The 21,935-nt window shown below is 40.3% G+C and overlaps 1 protein-coding gene across 3 annotated transcripts; it reads left to right on the top strand.

Annotated features, from left to right (window-relative positions):
• Nucleotides 1-579: 579 nt before the first annotated feature.
• On the top strand, nt 580-19,192 carry sdsl (serine dehydratase-like). 3 transcript variants are annotated; one of them, XM_041227774.1, is made up of 8 exons: nt 581-794; nt 3,679-3,836; nt 6,279-6,318; nt 7,839-7,978; nt 9,935-10,023; nt 10,997-11,224; nt 16,029-16,153; nt 18,438-19,192. In XM_041227774.1, exons 2-8 carry the CDS (start codon nt 3,681-3,683, stop codon nt 18,626-18,628), a joined length of 969 nt encoding a protein of 322 aa, XP_041083708.1. In that variant the 5' UTR covers nt 581-794; nt 3,679-3,680; the 3' UTR covers nt 18,629-19,192. The 3 variants fall into 3 exon arrangements, with proteins under 3 accessions (XP_041083709.1, XP_041083710.1, XP_041083708.1); XM_041227775.1 differs by lacking the exons at nt 16,029-16,153; nt 18,438-19,192 and adding an exon at nt 15,341-15,569 and having other exon boundaries at nt 580-794; XM_041227776.1 differs by lacking the exons at nt 16,029-16,153; nt 18,438-19,192 and adding an exon at nt 15,344-15,569 and having other exon boundaries at nt 580-794.
• The last annotated feature ends 2,743 nt before the right edge of the window (nt 19,193-21,935 follow it).

Here is a 21,935-nt window from a genome sequence, read left to right on the forward strand (position 1 = left end):
GGCAGTTCCCACAGTGCTTGTGCAGACCCTTATCAAAGGGGGGTTGTGTAACCGCATGCATTGTAACACGGTTAATTGTTTTTTTTTTTTTTTTTTTTTTTTTTTTAATTGTAACTATTGGTTCCTGTTTTTCAATTAGCCCATGTGTCTCCAATAGACGTACAACAGGCTATCAGACAGTTCAGGATAATTACGCAAAGTTGAAATAAATTAGCCAGAAGCATATATGCTATATCCTATAGGATATAACGATTCCTCACATTCCACAAAACGTTTAAATAATGTATTGATCAATACAGATAAACAGCTTGACCTTGAAGTAATGCAAGCAATGAAAGGTCAATAACTTTAACAAACTTGGAGTTAAATACCCGACATTACTTGGTCACACATTTACAATTTTTTTAGAATACATTCTTATATGAATATTTTAAAACACATAATAACATTAGAAGTGTGCTTAAATGTACTTTTTTGTTTTACATCCAATTGCACTTTAAGGTAAAAAAAAAAAAAAAAAAAAAAAAAAAAAAAAAAAAAAAAAAACAACAACAACAAAAAAAAAAAAAAAAACTTGTACTTCGTTCCCATGGCTCAGAAACTGATTGGGCTCTGTCTGCCATGTATCATTTCTTACTCTTTGCTCGATTGTTCTACCTTAATGACTAAACTTTGAACTGAAAGGAAAGGCGCATTCATACAGCATTTCACAGTGGGACGCAGTCATAGAAGGAGAAAAGCAGAATTACGCAGAAACACAAGAAGCAGAACACGACACCCACACCGGCCATTAAGTGAGTAACTTTAGTTTTAGCGTAATCCATTTGAAAACAAAGATAGGCTTAGCGAACCACATTGACAATGAAAAGAGGGGAAATGGACTGTGCTTAAAATTAAGCACATTATTAGTTCAATTAAGGGATCAATTAAGTAATTGAGAACTCAGTTGGAATGAAAACCAGCAGACAAAACGGTCCCATAGGACCAGGATTGGGAAACCTTGTTCTAAAGTATGTAGGGATGCGGTTTTATCACTGGGAATCGTTTAGAAAAGTTTGTTTTAAAACTGTCTTAAAACAAAAACCTGTATTATTTAGCGAACAGTGGCTGACTGGATTACGTTATAGTTGATACTGTTTTCTGGGCTGTAAAGTCTCAAAACCAACGTCAAAGACAGAGGCAGTGTCTCCTACATTACTCCACAGTAACATGAACGATGGTAACCCAGTGAATCAAAATACAGTAAACTCTGTCTAATTCAGCCCCTCTGCAAACCTGTATTCTGTTCTGCAGTTTCCAAATGCTATACTCGGTATTGGTAGGGATCTGAACGAGCTACCTAATGAATGGTTGAATTTGTGTCCAAACAGCTTGTCAGTGTTGAAACCGAATCCTAAGATTGTATCCTTACGCTCTGATTTAAATGTAAAATATGTTACTGGGTTTTCTTATGGTTTGCCGTTTAAAGCTAGATTCGATTATTGGCAAATGTCTAGCCAGTTACAATATGCTAATATGAAAACAGCAACGACTGCTTCTCCTCGAACCAAAGGATAATATATATATACAAAGGATATATATATATATATATATATATATATATATGTGTGTGTGTGTGTGTGTGTGTGTGTGTGTGTGTGTGTTTTTTCTGATTAAAGAGAAATAATGAATACCCATGTCTATATTGTTGAGAGAATATCATGTGTACATGCTGAAATTGTTAAGCGTGTCACAAACTTCTATAACAACTTGTCAATTCTCAAAAGAAAAGGCAGAGCTATTTTTTACTCAGTTAGAGAATGCCACTTATTGTGATAAACATTTTGAACCAGTGGTCTGCAGCAATGAAGAAGCTTTCTTGTGGTAAATCTCCTAGCCCAGAATGCCTTTCTTTCAATGTAATGTTATCCATGTTTTAATTCAGAGCTGGCTCCCTTTTATGCAAAGTGTTTAATTGAATGATTAATAGGAATACTTTACCCCCAACCATTAGACTGGGTTTCATTTCTCTCATACCTAATAATAAAGATAAACAACTTCTGGATAAGTGGCGCCCCATCTCACTTTTGAATTCACATTATAAAACAGTAACTTCAGTTTTGTCAAGCACATTAAAACCCTCACTGCCTTACCTGGTAAATGAAGCACAGTCAGGATTCATTTATGGCAGACATATCATTTATAATATATGTTTAGTGTTGGACTTGCTGGAATGTGAACATTTCATCTTCAGATGCTTAGATTCTTTTTTTCAGACTTTTACAAGGGCTTTGATTGTGCAGAGTATTATTTACTGTTTAAAATCTTGCAATATTTCCAGTTGGGTAATTTATTATTATTATTATTATTATTATTATTATTATTATTATTATTATTATTATTATTATTATTATTGTTACACTCCATCCTGCAGATGGGATGTTAAATCAATGTCTTATTATAAGTGACTCAGCATATAATACACAGTTCACAGCCTACCTCTGTAAAGCGCTTTGTCATGTGGTCCATGTTGAAAGGCGCTATATAAAAATAGACATATATAAGTTGCATATTATTTGTTTATTTAGCAGACACCTTTATCCAAGGCGACTTTCAAGATGTGTGAACTATACATCCACTGCAGAGTCACTTACAACAATATCTCACCCGAAAGATGGAGCACAAGGAGGTTAAAGGGTGCATAAGGACCTTTTTATTTTATTGTGTTACATGTTTCCCATGTGTTGCTACAATTGTTTATGTAAGTTGTGTGTATTCCCATGTACCCGCGTGGACCTCTTACAACTACATTTCCCACCATCCTCTTGCTCACATATGTAACTGAGATGGATTTACCAGTGAGCAGGAGGATGATGGGAAATGTAGTTCTGAGAGGTCCATTTGAGAGTACATGGGAAGCCATCTTGAGGCAAGGAATGCAATTTAAAAGTTTAAAAAAAGTGGTCAAAATGTAATTAAATAATACACACACCTTACGTAAACAGTTGTAGCAACACATGGAAACATGTAACACAATAAAAAAAGTCCTTATGTACCCTTTAAGAGTCACACAATGAGTCAGTGGCTAAGCCAGGATTTGAACCAGGGCCTCGTACCTTTTATTAATTACATCAGGATGCTTTAGTTCAATGGGCTTATCCAAGAGTACTAGGTTTAATATTAAAAGGTATTAAGCAGGGCTGCCCATTGCCTCCCTTCTAGTTTTGGCTGCAAATACCCTTTTCATTAGATGTAATGGTTCATTTAAAGGAATTGAGATTGGTGGTTGAGAATGCATTATTGCCCAACTCTCTGATGACACCACACTTTTTCTAAATGAAAAGAAACAGGTTTCTGGAGCCTGGAATTCCCTGAAAGGTGTCTGGTCAATTAAATGTAGATAAACATGAACTTCCCTCAATTGAGAATTCGACATTGCTTCTGTTGAAAATGTGGTATGTGAGAAAGTCAAGTGTTTGGCAATATACATATGTAAAAATATAAATAGTCGAATTGAAGATCATTTCTCTTCCAGAGTGAAGAAAGCTTAATGGATTTTCAATATTTGGTTTCAGCGAGATCTGACTTTATAGGGAAGGTTTTGACAGGGTTGGACAATGAGAACGTACACATATGATTCCCATGCTACAGCCTCTTTGATGCATTGTGTAGATATGGAGTTATGATTCTCTCCCATAGCCATGGCAGCGAGCACTCAGGCTTTTCACGTGCCGACCCCCCTACTGGAGAGTTTGGAGCTGTCCAAGCTGGCTGGGACCACGGTCTACCTCAAGATGGACAACGCCCAGCCCTCTGGGTCCTTCAAGATCAGGGGCATCGGTCACTTGTGTCAGAAGGTGGGTGCACTCCTGCCTGCATCCCTGCCAGCCTGTCTATCTGTCTCGGCACAGAGGCAGGATGGGCCGGGGTATTCTCTGAGGGTTTCTTTATGTTCTTACTCAGTTTTTATTTAACGGAAAATCACTTAAGCTGGTAAGACATTGTAAACATACAAATACTAAACCCAGTGGATAATGACATTGCTGTGGCATGTTACGAGGTAATAGTGGAACTCCCTTTTAATTATTATTATTATTTTTATTAAATACATTACAACTCATCTCCTTCAATTAAATGTTGCCAGTAGTAACACTCCAAAAAGTCTTTGTTCAGTGTCATTTAGCTTTGTGTTCGTGTTCTTGTTTATAAAAAGTCTTTCCTCCAATTATCTGCTCCAATATAATCACCTTCCATTGTGATGCCATTTCTAGTTGTAAAGCTGCCAATTCCTATTTTAAAATTGTGCTGAGCTCAGGGCTTCTTAAATTGCCTGCTGAAAATAGCTGTCAGTCATCAAAGCATGTTGAGCACAGACAACTGCCCAGCACCTACTAACCCACTCCACTCACAGACACAGAAACTCACACACGCACGCACGCACGCACGCACGCTTGCATGCACTCACACACAGAGACACGTTTGCATTCTTAAAATTGTGGGGACTTCTCATTGACTCTCACTATATTTTTACTTACTATTTCAAACTTCAATCAGACAAAACTCCACACAGGGTGAAGTCGACAACAAACTACTTTTTTTTTTTTTTTTTTTTTTTACAAAGTGGAGATGTCCCCACTACTCCGGTTTTTTCAGGAGTTACTATCTTTATGGGGACATTTTCTCAAATTTTGTCCACACATTGCTAGTAACACCTGTCCACACACACACTGACCCACTCCACTCACAGACACACACACACACACACTGACCCACTCCACTCGCACACACACACACACACACTGACCCACTCCACACACATCACACACACACTGACCCACTCCACTCCCAGACATACACACTGACCCACTCCACTCACAGACACACACACTCTACTCATTTACACACACACACACACACACACACACACACACACACACACTGACCCATTCCACTCACAGACACACACACACACAATGAGCCACTCCACTCACAGACACACACTCTACTCACACACACACACACACACACACACATTGACCCACTCCTCTCACAGACATACTGTAGACACACATATACTGACACACTCCACTCAGATACTCACTCCACTCACACACATACACGCACAGGCATAGGACACACAGGCATAGCACACACACAGACACTAAACTCATTCCTTTAGCCATATAGACAGGGGTCTAGTGCAGTGGTTCTCAAACACATTTTGTGGTGGCTTAAAAATGCAAAGTATATCGCATGAAAAAAAAAAAAAACAAAATATAGACTAATATAATTATATATATATATATATATATATATATATACTATATATATATCATACTCATATGCACTTCTAGATTTATTTCTGTAATAAAGCCTGTGCTTCTCATTTAAAATATACAGCAGCTCCTCTCTACTCTGCACTGGATGTTAATTCCCAGGCTCTTTCAATAATAAACTGAAGACAAAAAGCAGGTGTTTAAACAAAGTGTAGCGCTCCGACAACAGATCAAACATAACAGGTTAATCAATCATATAAATTGATATAATGAATACTAAAGCTGAAGTACATTACTGACATAAAGTTAAATAAATACAAAAAACTACTTTCACTTCCCTGTTCCAATCACACGCTGCACAATTCCCAGCTAAACCTAACACAAGTAGAACGACTTGCAATGCTGTTATATCATAAAACAACATGTAAAACTGTAATATTCCAGAATAATAGGTTGTGAAGGCCTTAGTTTGCCCCACTGAATTAACTATAAAGCAAAGGATGCCACACTGTAGTTAAAGTTGCTACATTATATTTGTGTGTATTTCTTCACAATATAGTGGCAAAAGACACATTTTCAGGTTTACTTATTCCTGGTTTTAGCTGTACACAAAAGTGAAAACTGTCAAGTTTAACTTAAATAAACTCTTAAAAAAATAAATTTGGAAAAGGGGGCATTGTACAAAGAAAAAAAACCCTCACTGTTTATGTTTTCATTTTATTGCTCTCCTCATAACAGAAAAAAATGGCCATCGCTATGCGTTACATTTTACCTTGCAAGTTGGGCCAGTGTTTGGAATGCAGGGAAGCAGAATTTTGGGGAGAAATACAATACAAAGCTTCTCCTTAGTTTCATTGATTTTGATTTGTGCTAATCTCAGGATATCTTGGGTAAGGCTGTCCAAGATTGCTGACCAGGCAGGGTCTGTGAACCAGCAGTTTGTGTAACTATTTAAATCAGCGTTCAAATAAATAAATACGTGCTTAACTGTTACATTTTTTTTTTCACATTTGTATATTCCAGGTTGCCCGGACCGGGTGTAAAGGATTTGTTTGTTCCTCAGGTAGGTTTGTGTTGCTGCATCCAGAGAACATAATTTAATATAAAAAACGGGGGAAATATTTGCACACTGTGACAAGAATGGCTGTAGAGGTTACATCAGACCAGGAAGTAATTGCACACACAAAGCAACTCCGGGGTAAATATGGAACGTTACGGCGCTTAGCTTTTTATTAAACAAAATAAACACTTTTTAATAAACAAAACACAAAACGACACGAGGGGCAAAATAAAGCAGCACAAAATATGAAGAAATAAGCCCGACAAGTACCATTGTTTTTAAACAGGTAGCATTTGTTTTGTTTTGTTTTGTTTCGTTTCATTTCATTCTTATTGTTCGTAGCTCTCCAGCTCTCTTCTCTTGCGTAAACCGTGGGTCTCCGTTTAGATGCGACCATCTCCACATTAACAACAATCATTCAATCCGGAGATGGCCGCATTGCACACGGGTCTCTCTCTCTCTCTCTCTCTCTCTCTCTCTCTCTCTCTCTCTCTCTCTCTCTCTCTCTCTCTCTCTCTCTCTCTCTCTCTCGTTATACACATTTTAGAACTGTTATGTAGTTATGTGTTTGCACTGGTCAACTTTTGTCTTCACCAGAGAGGTTTGAATCCCTTTTGTTACAGCCACTGAAACATGTTGTGTTACTGGACTTGAGAAAAACAGGGTACTTTAGGGATTTATTCTATTCTAAATCATTAGAACATAAGCAAGCACTTAGCAGATTGGAGTTTACACATGTCAAGCAGTGCTGGGACTCTGAGTCATGTGTTTGAATAATCAGAACTTTTCCATAACTCATTGAGTACAGTATATGTGTAAATGCTGTACCGATAATATAGAACTAGTATTTGTTTATCTGGGTTGAGTGTGTCAAACGTCAGAAAACATAGTCTGTTAAGCAGAGGGGTTCAGAGAGCTCAAGGCTGAAAACTTGCCTGAAGTGTCTTGCATGGGCTGGGTTGCAACATGTCTGCTGTGCTGGAGAAGTACAGTGCAGATAACACATTATTAATGCAGTACAACCTGCCATATCTGATTCCATTGGTTCCAGGGTCCATCGGATATGTGAAAGCATCTCAAGAGGAGTTGTTATACTACATTGTGGTTGCTTTATTAACACTTACAGGATCAGATATGACTGGTTCTGCTGTATAATGCCACATTGATTTTCGGCAGGTTTCACAGACCCTGATTAGCAATACCTTGGACTACCTTACCTAACATTAGATAGTGCAAGATTAATGCTCATCAGGGTATGTTAATCACCCTTAAAAGTCACCAATCACTTCTAGTGCTGTAGGTATTTCACATCAGTGGTGTAGCATTATGTGACCTACAGCAAGACTTGATAAGATTAAATAAACAACATAACACTGCATTCATCCTACTGTATAAACACTGTGGCTGGTCTATCTGAAATGCCGAAAAAGCACAGTTCTGATAACTTATGGCCAGGGTGATCACACGGCCAATGGGAGATAGATTTGAAAGTCTTGTGATCGCTAATCTGTGTTGCTGTGCAGGGGGGAACGCTGGCTTAGCCGCTGCCTTTGTTGCAAAGAAGCTGGGAGTTCCAGCTACCATCATCGTCCCCGACTCCTCCTCCGACCTTGTTATCCACAAACTGAGGGACCATGGAGCCACGGTGCAGGTGTTCGGGAAGGTATGTTATAACCCCACAGCACTGAGGATAACAAGAAACCAAAAACCATTTCAAGATAAAAAGCTCTACAACAGCAAATCCGCTATTCCAGGACATGCATTCATAATTATCAATCGGAACTGATTTAAGGCATTTGGTGAAAGTCCTGACTTTTTCACACTACCCCGACTGGGTATAAGAATACCATATTTGTTCTAGGTGGTATTTCATGCAGATTTATTTTGTATGTTAATGGTTGAAATCTGATAAACCAAACATACATACATAAGAAAATGTACAAATGAGAGGAGGCCATTCAAGCCATTTCAGTTTATCTCAACACTTAATTCTGGTCTTAAAGGATCCAAGTGATTCTACATCAATATGACTAGCTAGCCCATTCCATCCCCTCGCTGCTCTGTGTGAAGAAGTGTCTCCTTCCCTCTGTCCCTCTGTGCTCTGGCTGTTCTTTACAAGAGTGAGACAAACATCTGTACAATCCAACAAGGTTGCAGTTCTCCAAAGAGCTGTATAGTGAAACAGTGGGCCTGTCTGTAGCTAGGCTCTGATTGGCCCTTCACTCTTCCCTGATTGTTTGGCATTTAGCACTCCCTCTAAGAGTCTTCAATTAACATTTCACCTCTGACTGAGCACCAGGTCAAGTGCCAATGACAAACAAGGAGTGCAGATGGATCATTGCTGCCTGAGTAAGAATGACCTTTGAGAGGAAAAACAAGTATTCTCTGTAGCTGAATACTAAGCTGTGTCCTCTGGTTTTCAACAGGAGTTCTTCACAAGTTTGTCTACCGACAGAATATTGATTTACTTCATCCAAACTTACTAAGGTTTCCCATAGTAAAAGCATAGCAAAGTGTAATAAAGAACAATAAAAGCATGACAAAGCATAGGTAAACATTGTAAAGCCCAGAGGAGTATTGTAAAGCAAACAAAAATGTGGCAAACCATAGTCAACTGTGGTAAATTAGGGAAAACTGCAAATGTACTGTGCAAATTCAATGTGGGGAATAAGGGAAGTCATCGAGAAGTCTGGAAACACTTGAGAGTGTCGTACTAAAACTGTTTACTCTAGAAGCTTGGGTTTTACTTGTACTTGGTCTTGTTATTATTTTGCTGATGTTGTATTGAGCCCAGTAACCCCACTAGCCTCCCCCAACCGTACCCTTGTCATGCAGGGCTCTAGGGCTGATTGAGCGGGTTGAAGTCCACTTCACAAGTGAAATAAGTTTGGTGGGCTCAGCCTGGTCTCCAATGCCCCCCGTCGCCAAACAACACAGACCGTTAGTCTCAGGATTGTGGCTTTTTCCTCAGTGGCCCCTTTCTATCAATTGGCTTAAATAAAACCAGACCAAAATTATTTAACATGTACAAGCAATAGTGAAGGGATAGTCCTTATAGGAATGTGACATCAACAGAAGGGGTCAAAAATTATAAAGAATGTTGGGTCTGACTAGCCCCTCCCCAACCCTATTTTTACTGCAACAGAAACTACAAGCAACATTAAAAAAAGGTAGGGGTAAGAAGCTCTATTTTGTATTACTTGATGATCACATTTGTCAAAAATCACTTTTTTTTAATACAATGCTTTGTTGCAATCTGTCTTTTGTGGAAGTGGATTTTGGACTCTAGGGGGGAATAATTCCTGGACATGGCACTTCAGATTGCAAATATTGTGGAGGGTTATTATTGAAATCCCCTGCAAGCGTACATGATGAGGTGCCCATGCTCAGAGAACTGCCTTAATAATTGCAATAAGTATTGTTAAGGACCATTTTTTAGCGCAATTTATTGAGAGCGTTTGCTTCTGTCTGCAGCAGGGAAACTCACTGGTTTTCTTGTATTGCATGGTTTATATTAAATGTATGTAGCTGCTATAGCCATTATAAAGTATAGTAACAGCAGCGATGTAATTCAGGCCCTTGTGTAAATGTGCAGTGTGTTTGTGTGTCCGGTTTGCAGGTGTGGGATGATGCTAATGAGGAGGCGCACAGACTGGCTGAGTCCGAGGGCTTGCAGTACGTCCCCCCTTTCGACCATCCCCTCATCTGGTAAGCTGCTGGAGAGGGGTCTTAAGAACACTCTGGTGATTCAACACAATGACGTATTACTCCATTTCTATGGGAAACGGTTAATCAACAAAGTTATGCTTGAGAAATGGCAATGTGTTTCATGCTTGTGTGCTTAAACTGAGCACTAGGGGTCCCCGAGTGACTCACCTGGTACAGGGGCGGCTGGTGATGAGCAGGGTAAGTCATGCAGTCAGGAGAGAGCAGGTTCACGCCCTGGCTGTGCTGATCTTCAATAGGGATTCCACAGTAGCTTCACCAGGCAACCTGTTAGCTCAAAACAGACACCAGTATGGCTAGCCCTTGTCCATTAGGGGTTAGTATCTCATCAACATCCAGTCTCAAGTTCCTGGATGTAAAGGCTTGGGGATCAGTTGACACCCACTAACCTTCCGTTCTCCTGAGCTGTTGTGGAGATTGCTGCGGGGAAGTACATAATTGCGGAGATGTGTGTAGATTGTTGGCAGCTATGGTACAGCTCACAGGCACATATACACAAACTGGAGTGTAAACAAAAGAAAGACAAAAACAAAGCTAATAAAACAAAGCTGTCTATAGACGGCCGAGCACTGTACCCACTAAAAAAGGTGATCACGCCCCAGGAACCTACCCTAACACACACATATTCCAGTAGGATTTTAAATCCCTTCACTAAACACTGTTCCAATTGCTAAACCAAAACCCCAGTTTTACACGTGGCCATGTAGTTCTTACAGATCATGTTGAATTGGCTGGTTAATTTTACTGGAAGATTCTAAATTCAAGTGTTTGTTGTTTAGACTGAAATGAAAAGGTTGTAACCCTTTGCTTTCAGTTCCTAACACTTCCTGGTTACCAGTTCACCAGCAGTGAGGGCATTTCTCAACAGGTTGATTCTTTTGTGGTATATCTTAACTCTAGCTAAATATTTGCATGTTAAAAAGGGTTAAACAAATGTCCTCCACCACTCCCCCAGGGAAGGTCATGCCAGCATTGTGAAGGAACTCAAGGCCTACCTGCCGACCAAGCCTGGGGCTATAGTAGCAGCAGTAGGGGGAGGAGGACTGCTCTGCGGGATAGTGGAAGGCCTGAAGGAGGTGGGCTGGGAAGATGTGCCCATAGTTGCTATGGAAACCAAAGGGGCTGACTGCCTAAATGCAGCAATGAAAGCGGGGAAGTTGGTCACCCTTCCAGACATCACAAGGTGGGTGGCTTAAAAAGCAGTGAAGACTACAATAAATCTGAATGGCTTAGTCAGTGCAGTGTAAAACTGAATAGTTTAAAAGTGGTTTCTGGAAATATTGTATTAGTACTGGAGCTAATAATAGTGTCCTATAACCTTGTCAAGTGGATAACATTTTGGGGTACCACTGAACAACTCAATAAAGTGCTTGTCATACATTGGAAGCTGGTAGATTCTCAGTGGTACGCCTGTTTATTCTGCCTTCCTCTGCAGGTTAGTATGTTGTGAACCACTGTGTTAAGAAATCTATGGCAGATCTAGGAAGACTGATATTTTTAAAAACTATTATTTCAGGTAGAAAATTTGCCTTTGTATCGGTGTATGCCCCTACTACATTTGATCCAGACTTTTTTAACTCACAGAATCTCTGCTAGAGCTGGTCGAATTTGAGGTAATTCTCGGTGCAGATATGAATGCTACCATGAATTATATGCTTGATAGATCAATGTCACAAGAGACGAATACCCAGTCTTTGGCATCCACAGCTCTAAGAAAATGTGTGTCGGATTTGGCCCTGGTAGATATATTGCGTGTGTTCAACCCTTCGGCTAGGGAATTTACTTGTTTTCAGTTAAGCATAAATCATACTCCAGAATTGACTTCATTTTTGCTTCCTAGGCTCTTTTTCCCTCAATACGCACTGCTGAGCTATTGCCTATGTCATTATCTGATCATCATGCAAATTTTTGTAAAATCGTACTGGCCAATAGGCCTAAGCGTGCCCCCAGCTGGCGTTTCAATTCCACGCTGCTACAAAATGAATTGTTCCGAATGCAATTTCAATCTAAATTGGAGGAGTTCCTTAATTTCAACTGGGGCTCAGTTGATGACCCGCGCATTTTATGGGAGGCGGTTAAGGGGTTTATTAAGGATAATTCCACCATATTTGCTTCTCAATTACATAAGTCTCGTCTCAGCAAAATTACTGAATTAGAATCCAAATGAGCTTTTTTAGAACATACCCAACAACTAACATTTTCGATTCTATTGCCTTGGAAGTTAGTCTGCTTAGAAAAGACCTAAATGTAATACTTAGACATCGTGCCGAATTTCTCATACATAGGTCTAGATAAAACTATTACTTCAATGGCAGTCGACCTAGCCACCTGTTGGCTTTGAAGCTGCACAACAATGAACGTTTTGCAGATTTCCCTGCTGTCAAATCTTCACAGGGGGCATTATTGACAGATCCTATGCAGATAAACTCTTCATTTCGTTTATTCTACTCCAAATTATACAGTTCTGACTTTAGACATGATTGACAGCACTATATGAATTTCCTTCAAACCGTTCAACTGCCTCGTCTCTCACCTACAGAATCAGCTGTGCTTGGTGCTCCTATATCCTTAGCTGAGCTGCAGGAGGCACTACAAGATGTGAAGAAGGGCAAATCCCCTGGCATTGATGGTCTCCCTCCTGAACTTTATTTGACTTTTGGCCCCAACTAGGCCCCTTGTTGCTCAATATGGTACACTCTGCTATTGACAAGGGTTCATTTCTGAGAGATATTAATAGTGCAGTTATATGTCTTTTGCTGAAAAAGGACAAAGATCCCACTTCCTGTGCGAACTACTGACCTCTATCACTGATTGGCTCGGACATCAAGCTGTATGCTAAACTGCTGTCACATCGTCTTGAGGCCTATATGACCAAACTAGTACATCATGATCAGACAGGCTTTATTAAAACTTGCCTTGCGTCTGATAACATCCGCCTTCTCCTCCATATTATACATGCTGCTGCTGACATTGCTTCCCCATGTGCAGTTCTCTCATTAGACCCTGAGAAGGCATTTGATAGACTCAAATGGGATTATCTGTGGTCGGTTCTGGACTATATGGGTTTGGGTTCCGGGTTTATTGACATGGTTAAGCTTTTATATGCCAATCCCTCCGCAATGATCTTGACAGGCCAATCGTGTTCTACCCAATTTGCTATCTCTAGGGGCACTCGTCAGGGTTGTCCACTCTCGACCCTTGTTGTTTGCCCTATCTCTTGAACCTCTAGCTCAGGCACTCCGTCAGTCGACTGACTCTACCCCTATTTCTGTCAGTAATACCCAACATCACATGTCGCTGTATGCAGATGATATATTATTATACGTAGACAATGTTTCCCAATCCCTACCCCATCTGCTGACTATTTTCGATGATTTCAGTGCAATGTCGGGATACAAAGTTAACTGATCTAAATCTGCATTGCTACCCTTAAATTCTGCAATGACAAGAACCAACATACCCTCGATAGTGCCGCTGGTTAAACACTTCAAATATCTGGGTGTTGACATTTATCCTTCTTTACATAATACCACAGTAAATAACTTTAGTAAAGTCTTTAAGCAGGTGAATACAGATTTGAACAGGTGGATGCACTTTCCCAATTCTCTTCAGGCTCGTATTTCCATCGTAAAAATGAACATGCTTCCTCGCATTAATTGTTATAGTTCAATGATACCTTTATCTCCCTGTCACAGAGACGGCCGAAGTGGGTGGCGTCAGAACCAGGAAAAGGAATGAAATACACAAAACACAGGGCGGATGAAATTAAATGATCATGGCGCTGGCTGGCGCCGGTTTATTGTAAAATAAAAGGGTGTAACAAACAAAAGACAGGACACGGCACTTCACGCCAAAATAAACAGACAAACAAAATGAATAGACACGGACAAAACACAGAGTGGACGAACGCTACACAAACAATTGAAATCTATATTTACAATTATCTATCTCTTTCTCTCTCCTGTTCTCCACTCTCGAACACACAACCGCAAGTATGTGACAACGTGCATCTATATATACTGTTGTGCTGGGATTCAATTACCAATTAATTATTCACTTGAATCCCAGCACATGAATTAATAAAGTGCAATTCCCCATGCTCACATATTACTACATTTTACTTGCACGTGAAGTGCTGTGCAATCCTCGTGCCTAAATACACATACACATTTTTTAAACACTCGTGTTACCCGTTTATATCCCGTGTACCAATGTCTATACACCAACATTTAAACACACCACACGCAACACATAACAGATAATATACACAGGGGCGGGCACTTTGTCACATTCCCCCATCAGGGTATTGGGATAGACTGCATACAGGTTTATATGGAAAGGGAAACAATCACGCATCAAATTTTCCACTTTGCAGTACGAAAAATCCATAGGGGGTTTGGCTCACCCGAATTTTAAATTTTATTTCTACTCATTTATTCTACGCCCAATCTCTGTTTGGCTTGCTCCTGATGCTCCTGTATCTTGGCGTCCTCTTGAGGAAGACATAATCTCCCCTTATTTAGCTCCAAGATTTAATCTACGCCAATGTCCCCCTCAGACAGTGTAAATTGCGCTTTGGCCCTATAATTTCTCATTTAATTGCTACGTGGCGTCTAGTAGAGAAGCTTACAAATTCCCAAACTATATGGCATTCCCATTCAACTATCTTCCATAACTACAAACTCCTCACAGGCAATTCTCCTTTTTCATTTTCACATTGGAGTAATAATGGTATACATAATTGTGCGGATATTTTTAATTACAATGGTCTGCGTACGTTCCATGATTTGCAACTTCAATATAACTTGCCAGGATCTTCTTTCTTTTTCTATTTACGTCTCCATTCTGCAATGCGTGCCTATGGTGTTCCCTGGGGAGCACAGCTGCCTATACACCCACTTCACAATTTATTAGATAAACAGGGCAAAACAAAAATGTTGGCTTCAGCCATTTACATCTCTCTTTTAAAGACCTCTTATAAACCTCTAGCACTTTCTACTGTATGGAATAGAGACCTGAATTTTGGAGATGACGAGATTTGCTGGAACACTCTCTGAGACAACATAAATCTGGCTTCCAGGAACCCTAATCATCAAATGATTCATTTCAGTTTTTTTCGCAGGGTATATTTAACCGTCGCAGACGTTTTTCAAATGCGGCTTACCCCCAGTCCTTTGTGCATGCTCTGCCCCCAGGGTGCTATGGGTACTTTTTTACATATGTTTTGGGAGTCTCCAGATGTGGCTCACTTTTTGCCCATCTTCTGAATGATGAATGTACTCTCGATCTCTCACGGCAGCAGAAGAGGATTTGGTAGGCTGGCCTCACAGCAGCTAAAAAGTTACTGGCGCTCCGCTGGGAGCCGCCCCACTCCCTCCCTTGGCAACATTGGCTCCTCACTTTCCTTGACATTATCCATATGGAACTGTCGACGACGACTGTGGAGGCATTGAGTGTAGCTGCGACCATTGACTGGTCATTATTATAAGATCCAGTGGGATGAAATCCATAGAGGAAAGGGGGCACCAACTGGGGGGGGGGGGGGGGGGGGGGGCGCGGTTTGTGTTTGTGTTTTTATATTATATGTATTGTTCCATGTTGTTCTTTTCTCTTTAAATAAATAAAAAACATTTGTTCAAAAAAAAAAAAAAAAATCTATGGCAGGCATTCATGTTTACAGGCACTAACTGCAGTAAATTAAACTCTACTTTACACTTATTAATTGGCACAAATCCACAAAGAAGCAGAGTCATGAGACCAAGTCACATAATGAAAAATGAAAGACTAATTAAACTCTGCATTGTTAAAACAATGCTTTTGGTAAGCAAGACAGAATGCTCTCAAATAAACAGGCAGCAGCAAACCAAAGCTAACCATGTAGTGAATGGCTGAACATGTTGTACCACGTCTACGTGTTTAAATTTCCCTAACTGTGTCACATGTAACAAGTGCGTGCTGATTTCGAAGGGGGTCTGTGTCTGTTTCAGTGCAGCAAAATGCTTGGGAGCCAAGACTGTGTGTACACAAGCCTTTGAGTACGCCCAGCAGGGGAACATCATCTCTGAGGTTATCAGCGACCTGCAGGCTCTGCAGGCCGTGGAGCGCTTTCTAGGTAAGCAGGGCTGAGAGAGGAAGCCTCTATCAGGGATGCATGCTGCAAGGCAGGGCTGTTAAGCATTTACCTAAAGTTTCACAGACTGACTGGCACTAATCTACTTAATGTTGCATTAGGTAAGGTATTCCAGGATTAGTGCTAAGTGGGATCTGTGTTAAACGTTTATCATTTTACCAAAATGTGTAACCAAAAAAAGTAGGTCAAATAGTGGTACGTAAAGGTAAATAGAGGGCTCAGTGTTCACATAGTAGTACGTGATCAGCGTAGGACAATTTATATTCAATATTTCTTCTCTTTTTTTCCAGATATAATTAGATGCTGTACAGTACACATAGGGGGTCATGTATCAAGCGTTAGCGTTCCGCCACTCATTAGCCTTGCATTTTAAGACGTGTCGAGCCTTAATTATATGCATGGGCAAATTGTAGGTGGGGTTCATTTGTGAATGATATTAAAGTCACAGACAATCTATTTTAAACCATTGATTCTTTTTGGGTCTACTTCTTTGGCTGTGCCCACGTAAAAGCAGTCTGCTGTATTTGAAAATAAACAGAATAATCATGCTGTCTACAGCAATCAACGAATATGTCATTGATCAATTCCCAGCTAATTGAGAGCCCCCTTGTGCTGACAGGGCTGCTTTTATTACTGAATCTTGTCATGCAGGAGTTAAAGAACAGTTATAGAAATGCCTTCCATCGCAGTTTGATAAATTCAAATCAATGCTATATAATATAAGAAGGGCTTGGTTTTTTGTGTCTTTATTTTTTAAGGCGTGCCTAAAGTACCATATTAAAGTCACCTTTGTGGACAGTATTTGTTTTGAGTTGACTAAAAACATCATGAAAACTGTTCAATAAGATTCAGAATCTTTCAATCAGTTCTCCAATGAGGACCTAGATGTCATATTTATTAGAGACTTGGAAAGATCTCGACAGGTCAGTCTGTTTCGATATAAACTGGTTGGACATGAGCTTCCCAGGTTTATTAGAGAGTATGCTCTACGCTGCTCTCAGAGCATTGTTTACCTCCATCTGCCAGTCAGGCACAGTTCACAGCATCTGATCACAATGAAATGATGAAAGCTATGACATCAAGTTGCATGACTAACAGGCTTCATGGGTTTTCAATAAAGAACCTAACAGTGCAAAACAAATACGTCCCTCTAAAAGGAGAGTGATCAAGTTGTCATGGTATTTTGGGGGGAAAAAAAAAAAAACTTAAAGGAATTTCAAACCTTTAAATATAATCATGATAACAATAGAAACTGTGTTCCAAAGCATTTCAGAAACTGAGTTATTCAGACTTTTGAAAACATTTGCCAGCCAGTCTAAGAAGTGTCTTTAGCTGAGCGCAGATTTAATGGAGACTGAGTGTTTAAGTGATAAATATTATCTGCCCTAGAGCACTGACCCTGTATTTTTTCAATATTGTCCTGAGTAGCTTGCAGTGCATCGTGATTTTGTTTAAACATTTAAACACTGGGCGAAGCATCAAGGCTCAACAGCTCCATTTCTGAATCCAATCAACCATTGATATATTCAATCTGATGAGCAATGAGGAGGGGGCTGACTGCTCTGTGTGTGTGTCTGTTTAGTGCCTCCTCCTGACTGCTTTGTATGTGTGTCTGGCTCCCCTTCTGACTGCTCTGTGTGTGTAGTGCCCCCTTCTGACTGCTCTGTGTATGTTTGTGTGTGTGTGTGTGTGTGTGGCTCTCCTCCTGACTGCTCTGTGTGTGTGTGTGTGTGTGTGTGTGTGTGTCTCCCCTCCTGACTGCTCTGTGTGTGTGTGTGTCTCCCCTCCTGACTGCTCTGTGTGTGTGTGTGTGTCTCCCCTCCTGACTGCTCTGTGTGTGTGTGTGGCTCCCCTCCTGACTGCTCTGTGTGTGTGTGTGTGGCTCCCCTCCTGACTGCTCTGTGTGTGTGTGTGTGGCTCCCCTCCTGACTGCTCTGTGTGTATGTGTGTGGCTCCCCTCCTGACTGCTCTGTGTGTGTGTGTGTGGCTCCTGACTGCTCTGTGTGTGTGTGTGGCTCCCCTCCTGACTGCTCTGTGTGTGTGTGTGGCTCCCCTCCTGACTGCTCTGTGTGTGTGTGTGGCTCCCCTCCTGACTGCTCTGTGTGTGTGTGTGGCTCCCCTCCTGACTGCTCTGTGTGTGTGTGTGTGTGGCTCCCGTCCTGACTGATCTGTGTGTGTGTGTGTGTGTGTGTCTCCCCTCCTGACTGCTCTGTGTGTGTGTGTGTGTGTGTGTCTCCCCTCCTGACTACTCTGTGTCTGTCCTCAGATGAGGAGCGTGTGCTGGTGGAGCTGGCCTGTGGTGCAGCTCTGAGTGCGGTGTACAGTGGAGTAACCTGCCGGCTGCAGGAAGAGGGCCGGCTGCCAACTCCACTGGGCCCCCTGGTGATCATCGTGTGTGGGGGGAGCAGCATCAATCTGGCCCAGCTGCAGGAGTACCAGAGACAAATCCGGGACTAGAGCCGAGGATGCAGGGGAGAGAGGAAGACTAAGGGGAGCTAAGGGGGAGTGTGAGGTGGAGAGAGAGGGAGAGAGTGTGATAGGGAACAGGGCAGAAAGGTGTAGGGTTTGAAAGCGGTGTAGAAAGGAGCTGTTGAGGAGGAGCAGAGGGTTAGAAGGAATAGTAAAGGAGATAATAGCGACTGTTGAGAAGAAACAGTCATTATAATGAGTACAACTGTTTGTTATATGGGTAGAGGATTTAAATGATGTTAAGACATGCTTCACTTCCTGTGCTGTCAAGCACTGTATGTGGGGTCACTGATATAAACAATCTCCTCTTATAAAGACCCTGCATTCTGTGTCGGTGGTAAAGGAAATGGTCTTCACCTAAAAAGTGAGAGCACACCAGTGTTTTAAACCCTGAATGCTGGTGCTCTTCTGCCATCTAGTGGCAGAATGGTTCAATAACAGTTCGAACATATTCACTTCCTGCGACACAGTGCCTTCCAATATTTTGTAAGACTGGGATTGACCATCACAGGCCAAACTGTGTACTGAAAATGAAATCTTTTAAAACTGAAACAAACTCATTATTTCATTTCCAATAATTATTTTATTCCATATTTCCAGTAAAATAATCAGTTAATGCACCAACGTAAAGTAATTATCACCAAGAATAAAGAACAGTTTATAATGATCAGTTTATAATCATTTCATATGAAACGTTTCAGATGGCAACTTCATATTTTCAGTGTCATTATGACTGCAATGTTGAGATCATGTGTGTTTCTAGATGTTACTCCTGAAATGAGGCTTTTCTGACCTGTTGCAATGGCAAGGGGTTTGATAAAAGAGAATACAGGTTGCGCTCCCTGTCTGCTGCTTCTGAAGAGCTTAAAGGGCTGGAAAGCAATTTCATCAGTAACAACCAAAGCACGGGGAACTATATAAAACCTTAATCTGTTCAAGAATATATTTCCCAAATCCTATTTTTTCTAAGACCACAAATAGAAAAGATCAATTAACCTTATCGAAATCATCTCTGCCTCTAAAGGGACTGTCACAGAGGCATGATATTAAGAAGCTGTCAGACATGGAAGGACACTTTCTAACCTTGATGGGATAGTTTTACTTATTATTGCACTATCAGTATTTATTACTGATAGTAGACGGTAATTGGCACAAAGCGAATTATCTTTTTTTCAACAGAAGAGAGATTAAGGCTGTGTCAGTAAATTGGAAGTATATAAATGATTAACCATTTTAAATATAACAGGATAAGAGACCAAAAGTGCTTTTAAAATCCAATTAGATATCTGTCCTAGCCAGGGCATTTTCCATGAGTCATGGCAAACGCAACTTTGTGTGACTCCTCAGTTCTAGAGAGTTGTTTTTTTTTTTTAGTCGTGTTCAGAGAGTAAAGGCATTTCTAAGTTATCTAAAAACTAATGTATTTGGGATGTCAGGATCAGGTTCAGAGTTATATAGATTAGAATAAAAGGACACAATGTTTTCTTTGTTTTTTGTGATCAGTAGTAATGTTGTCATATTGATCTTTAATAGCAGGTATTGTTAATTTGTCCCTATTATGTTTAAGTTGATTAGTTAATAAACAACCTAATTTCTCTCCAAATTCAAATCATCTTTGAATGATACTAGAGCATAAAAAAGCAGCTTTGGATGATATTAAGTTGTTAAGATCCAACTTAGTCTAAAGTAAATGTCATTGGTAAGAGAAGAGGAAAGATAGTGTCTAAATATTCCTTGCAGGTAATCTTTCCTCAGCAGTACTTTGTCAGTCTCCCATAACAGAGATGGTGAACAATTAAATTGCGAAAAGAACGACACTCCATTGAAAAGAAAGCATTCAATTCAGAGTCGGACTCAAGAGAGGTAGTGAATCTCCATCTCGTAGACCTACATTGATCCATACTCAAAGATAAAACTGATTGGAGCATGATCAGAGATCTGAATATAATGCACGACAGGGTGTGATATATTAAACAATAGTGAGATTAGGATAATATAAACTCCATATATCTCCTATGCCATATTCATTATCTGTGGATTTAGATGGCGTGATATTATTAGCTGTATTAAATCTCTCAAGAAGTGGATCTAGAACTGCATTGACGTCCCCGCCAATGATTATGTTCGAATGAGGAAAGCCTGACTAACTACTGAGTGAAAACCATCTGGGGAGTCAGGGCTGAGCCCATATATATTTAAAACATTCAGGGTTGGATATGAGAGTTGAGAGAGAAGGAAATGTTCGTACCGATTAAGATTGCTGCTCCCTTGTGTTTAGAATTGAGAATGACGCTGCACATGCCTGGCATGTGCATTAGCGCTTATGTCTGCCGTTCAAATTCTGTCAGACGGGTCTCTTATAAGAAGCAGAAATCTGCTTTGAGATTTTTTTTTTTTTTTACGATATTTAGTATTTTGGACTGTCCTGATAAAGTGAAAGGTTATATAGATCAGCATTATTGTAAATATGATTAAACGGAGCGGCAAGGCTACATGTGCACAACAGCGTCTTCACCTTGTTGTATTATACGTGACTATGCTGTACCGTCTCTTTGCTTGTATTTAACGTTCCTACACGCTGTTATGTGTGCACCATGGTATCACACATTGAACTTGTAAAGGGTATCTGAAAAAAAAAAAAAGAGATTGCAGTAGGACACGGTACAGTCATAGATCTCTGCCAATATTCATTGCGACCACAAACGCTGATATTTCATTCAGAATAAATCATCACCTACGGAACACGACGTGTTCTTTCTCCCCAGACACTATGCCCAGGACCGCTTTGTATCCGTAGGGAACATATAGCGATATACAGCTATGGCCAGAAATTTTGCAGCACCTGCAATATTAGGATTGCGACATCATTTTTTTTAAAACTGTACGAACATAATTTAGATATTTTATTTAACATCATGTAATTAAATAAACTACAACATGATATTGCAAAAGTCTACCGGATGTCATAATGGTAGTACAGTATTTCATGTTAGATTTTCTAAATGTCACATGTTTCCATTTTTGTCAGATTTTCATTAATTATATGGAAAACTACAAAGCGGTATGCAATTCAATATGTTAATGTGGCATTATACAGCAGGGTTTATTTGACTTCATGAAGCAAAATGAGTTAATTCTATAGAGTGATACGCAACGTTGGAGTTGATGAAGCCGAGGGACCGCCTGGAGCCTGGGTGCAGTTAGGCAGCAATGCCACTTTGGGGTTGTGTTCGGGGCTGATGTAGATAATCCTGTAGCCTATAGGGGTTCTGTGTTTGGTTCCATTGGGTTTATC

This window comes from Polyodon spathula, chromosome 25 (genome assembly GCF_017654505.1).
Source record: "Polyodon spathula isolate WHYD16114869_AA chromosome 25, ASM1765450v1, whole genome shotgun sequence".
NCBI lineage: Eukaryota > Metazoa > Chordata > Actinopteri > Acipenseriformes > Polyodontidae > Polyodon > Polyodon spathula.

Bases quoted from the DNA above. Each gene is read 5' to 3' on its own strand.
- sdsl (XM_041227774.1), top strand. From the start codon at position 3,681: ATGGCAGCGAGCACTCAGGCTTTTCACGTGCCGACCCCCCTACTGGAG. The intron at 11,225-16,028 runs GTGGGTGGCTTA...TGTCTGTTTCAG, and splicing joins ACCCTTCCAGACATCACAAG to TGCAGCAAAATGCTTGGGAG. The intron at 16,154-18,437 runs GTAAGCAGGGCT...GTCTGTCCTCAG, and splicing joins GGCCGTGGAGCGCTTTCTAG to ATGAGGAGCGTGTGCTGGTG.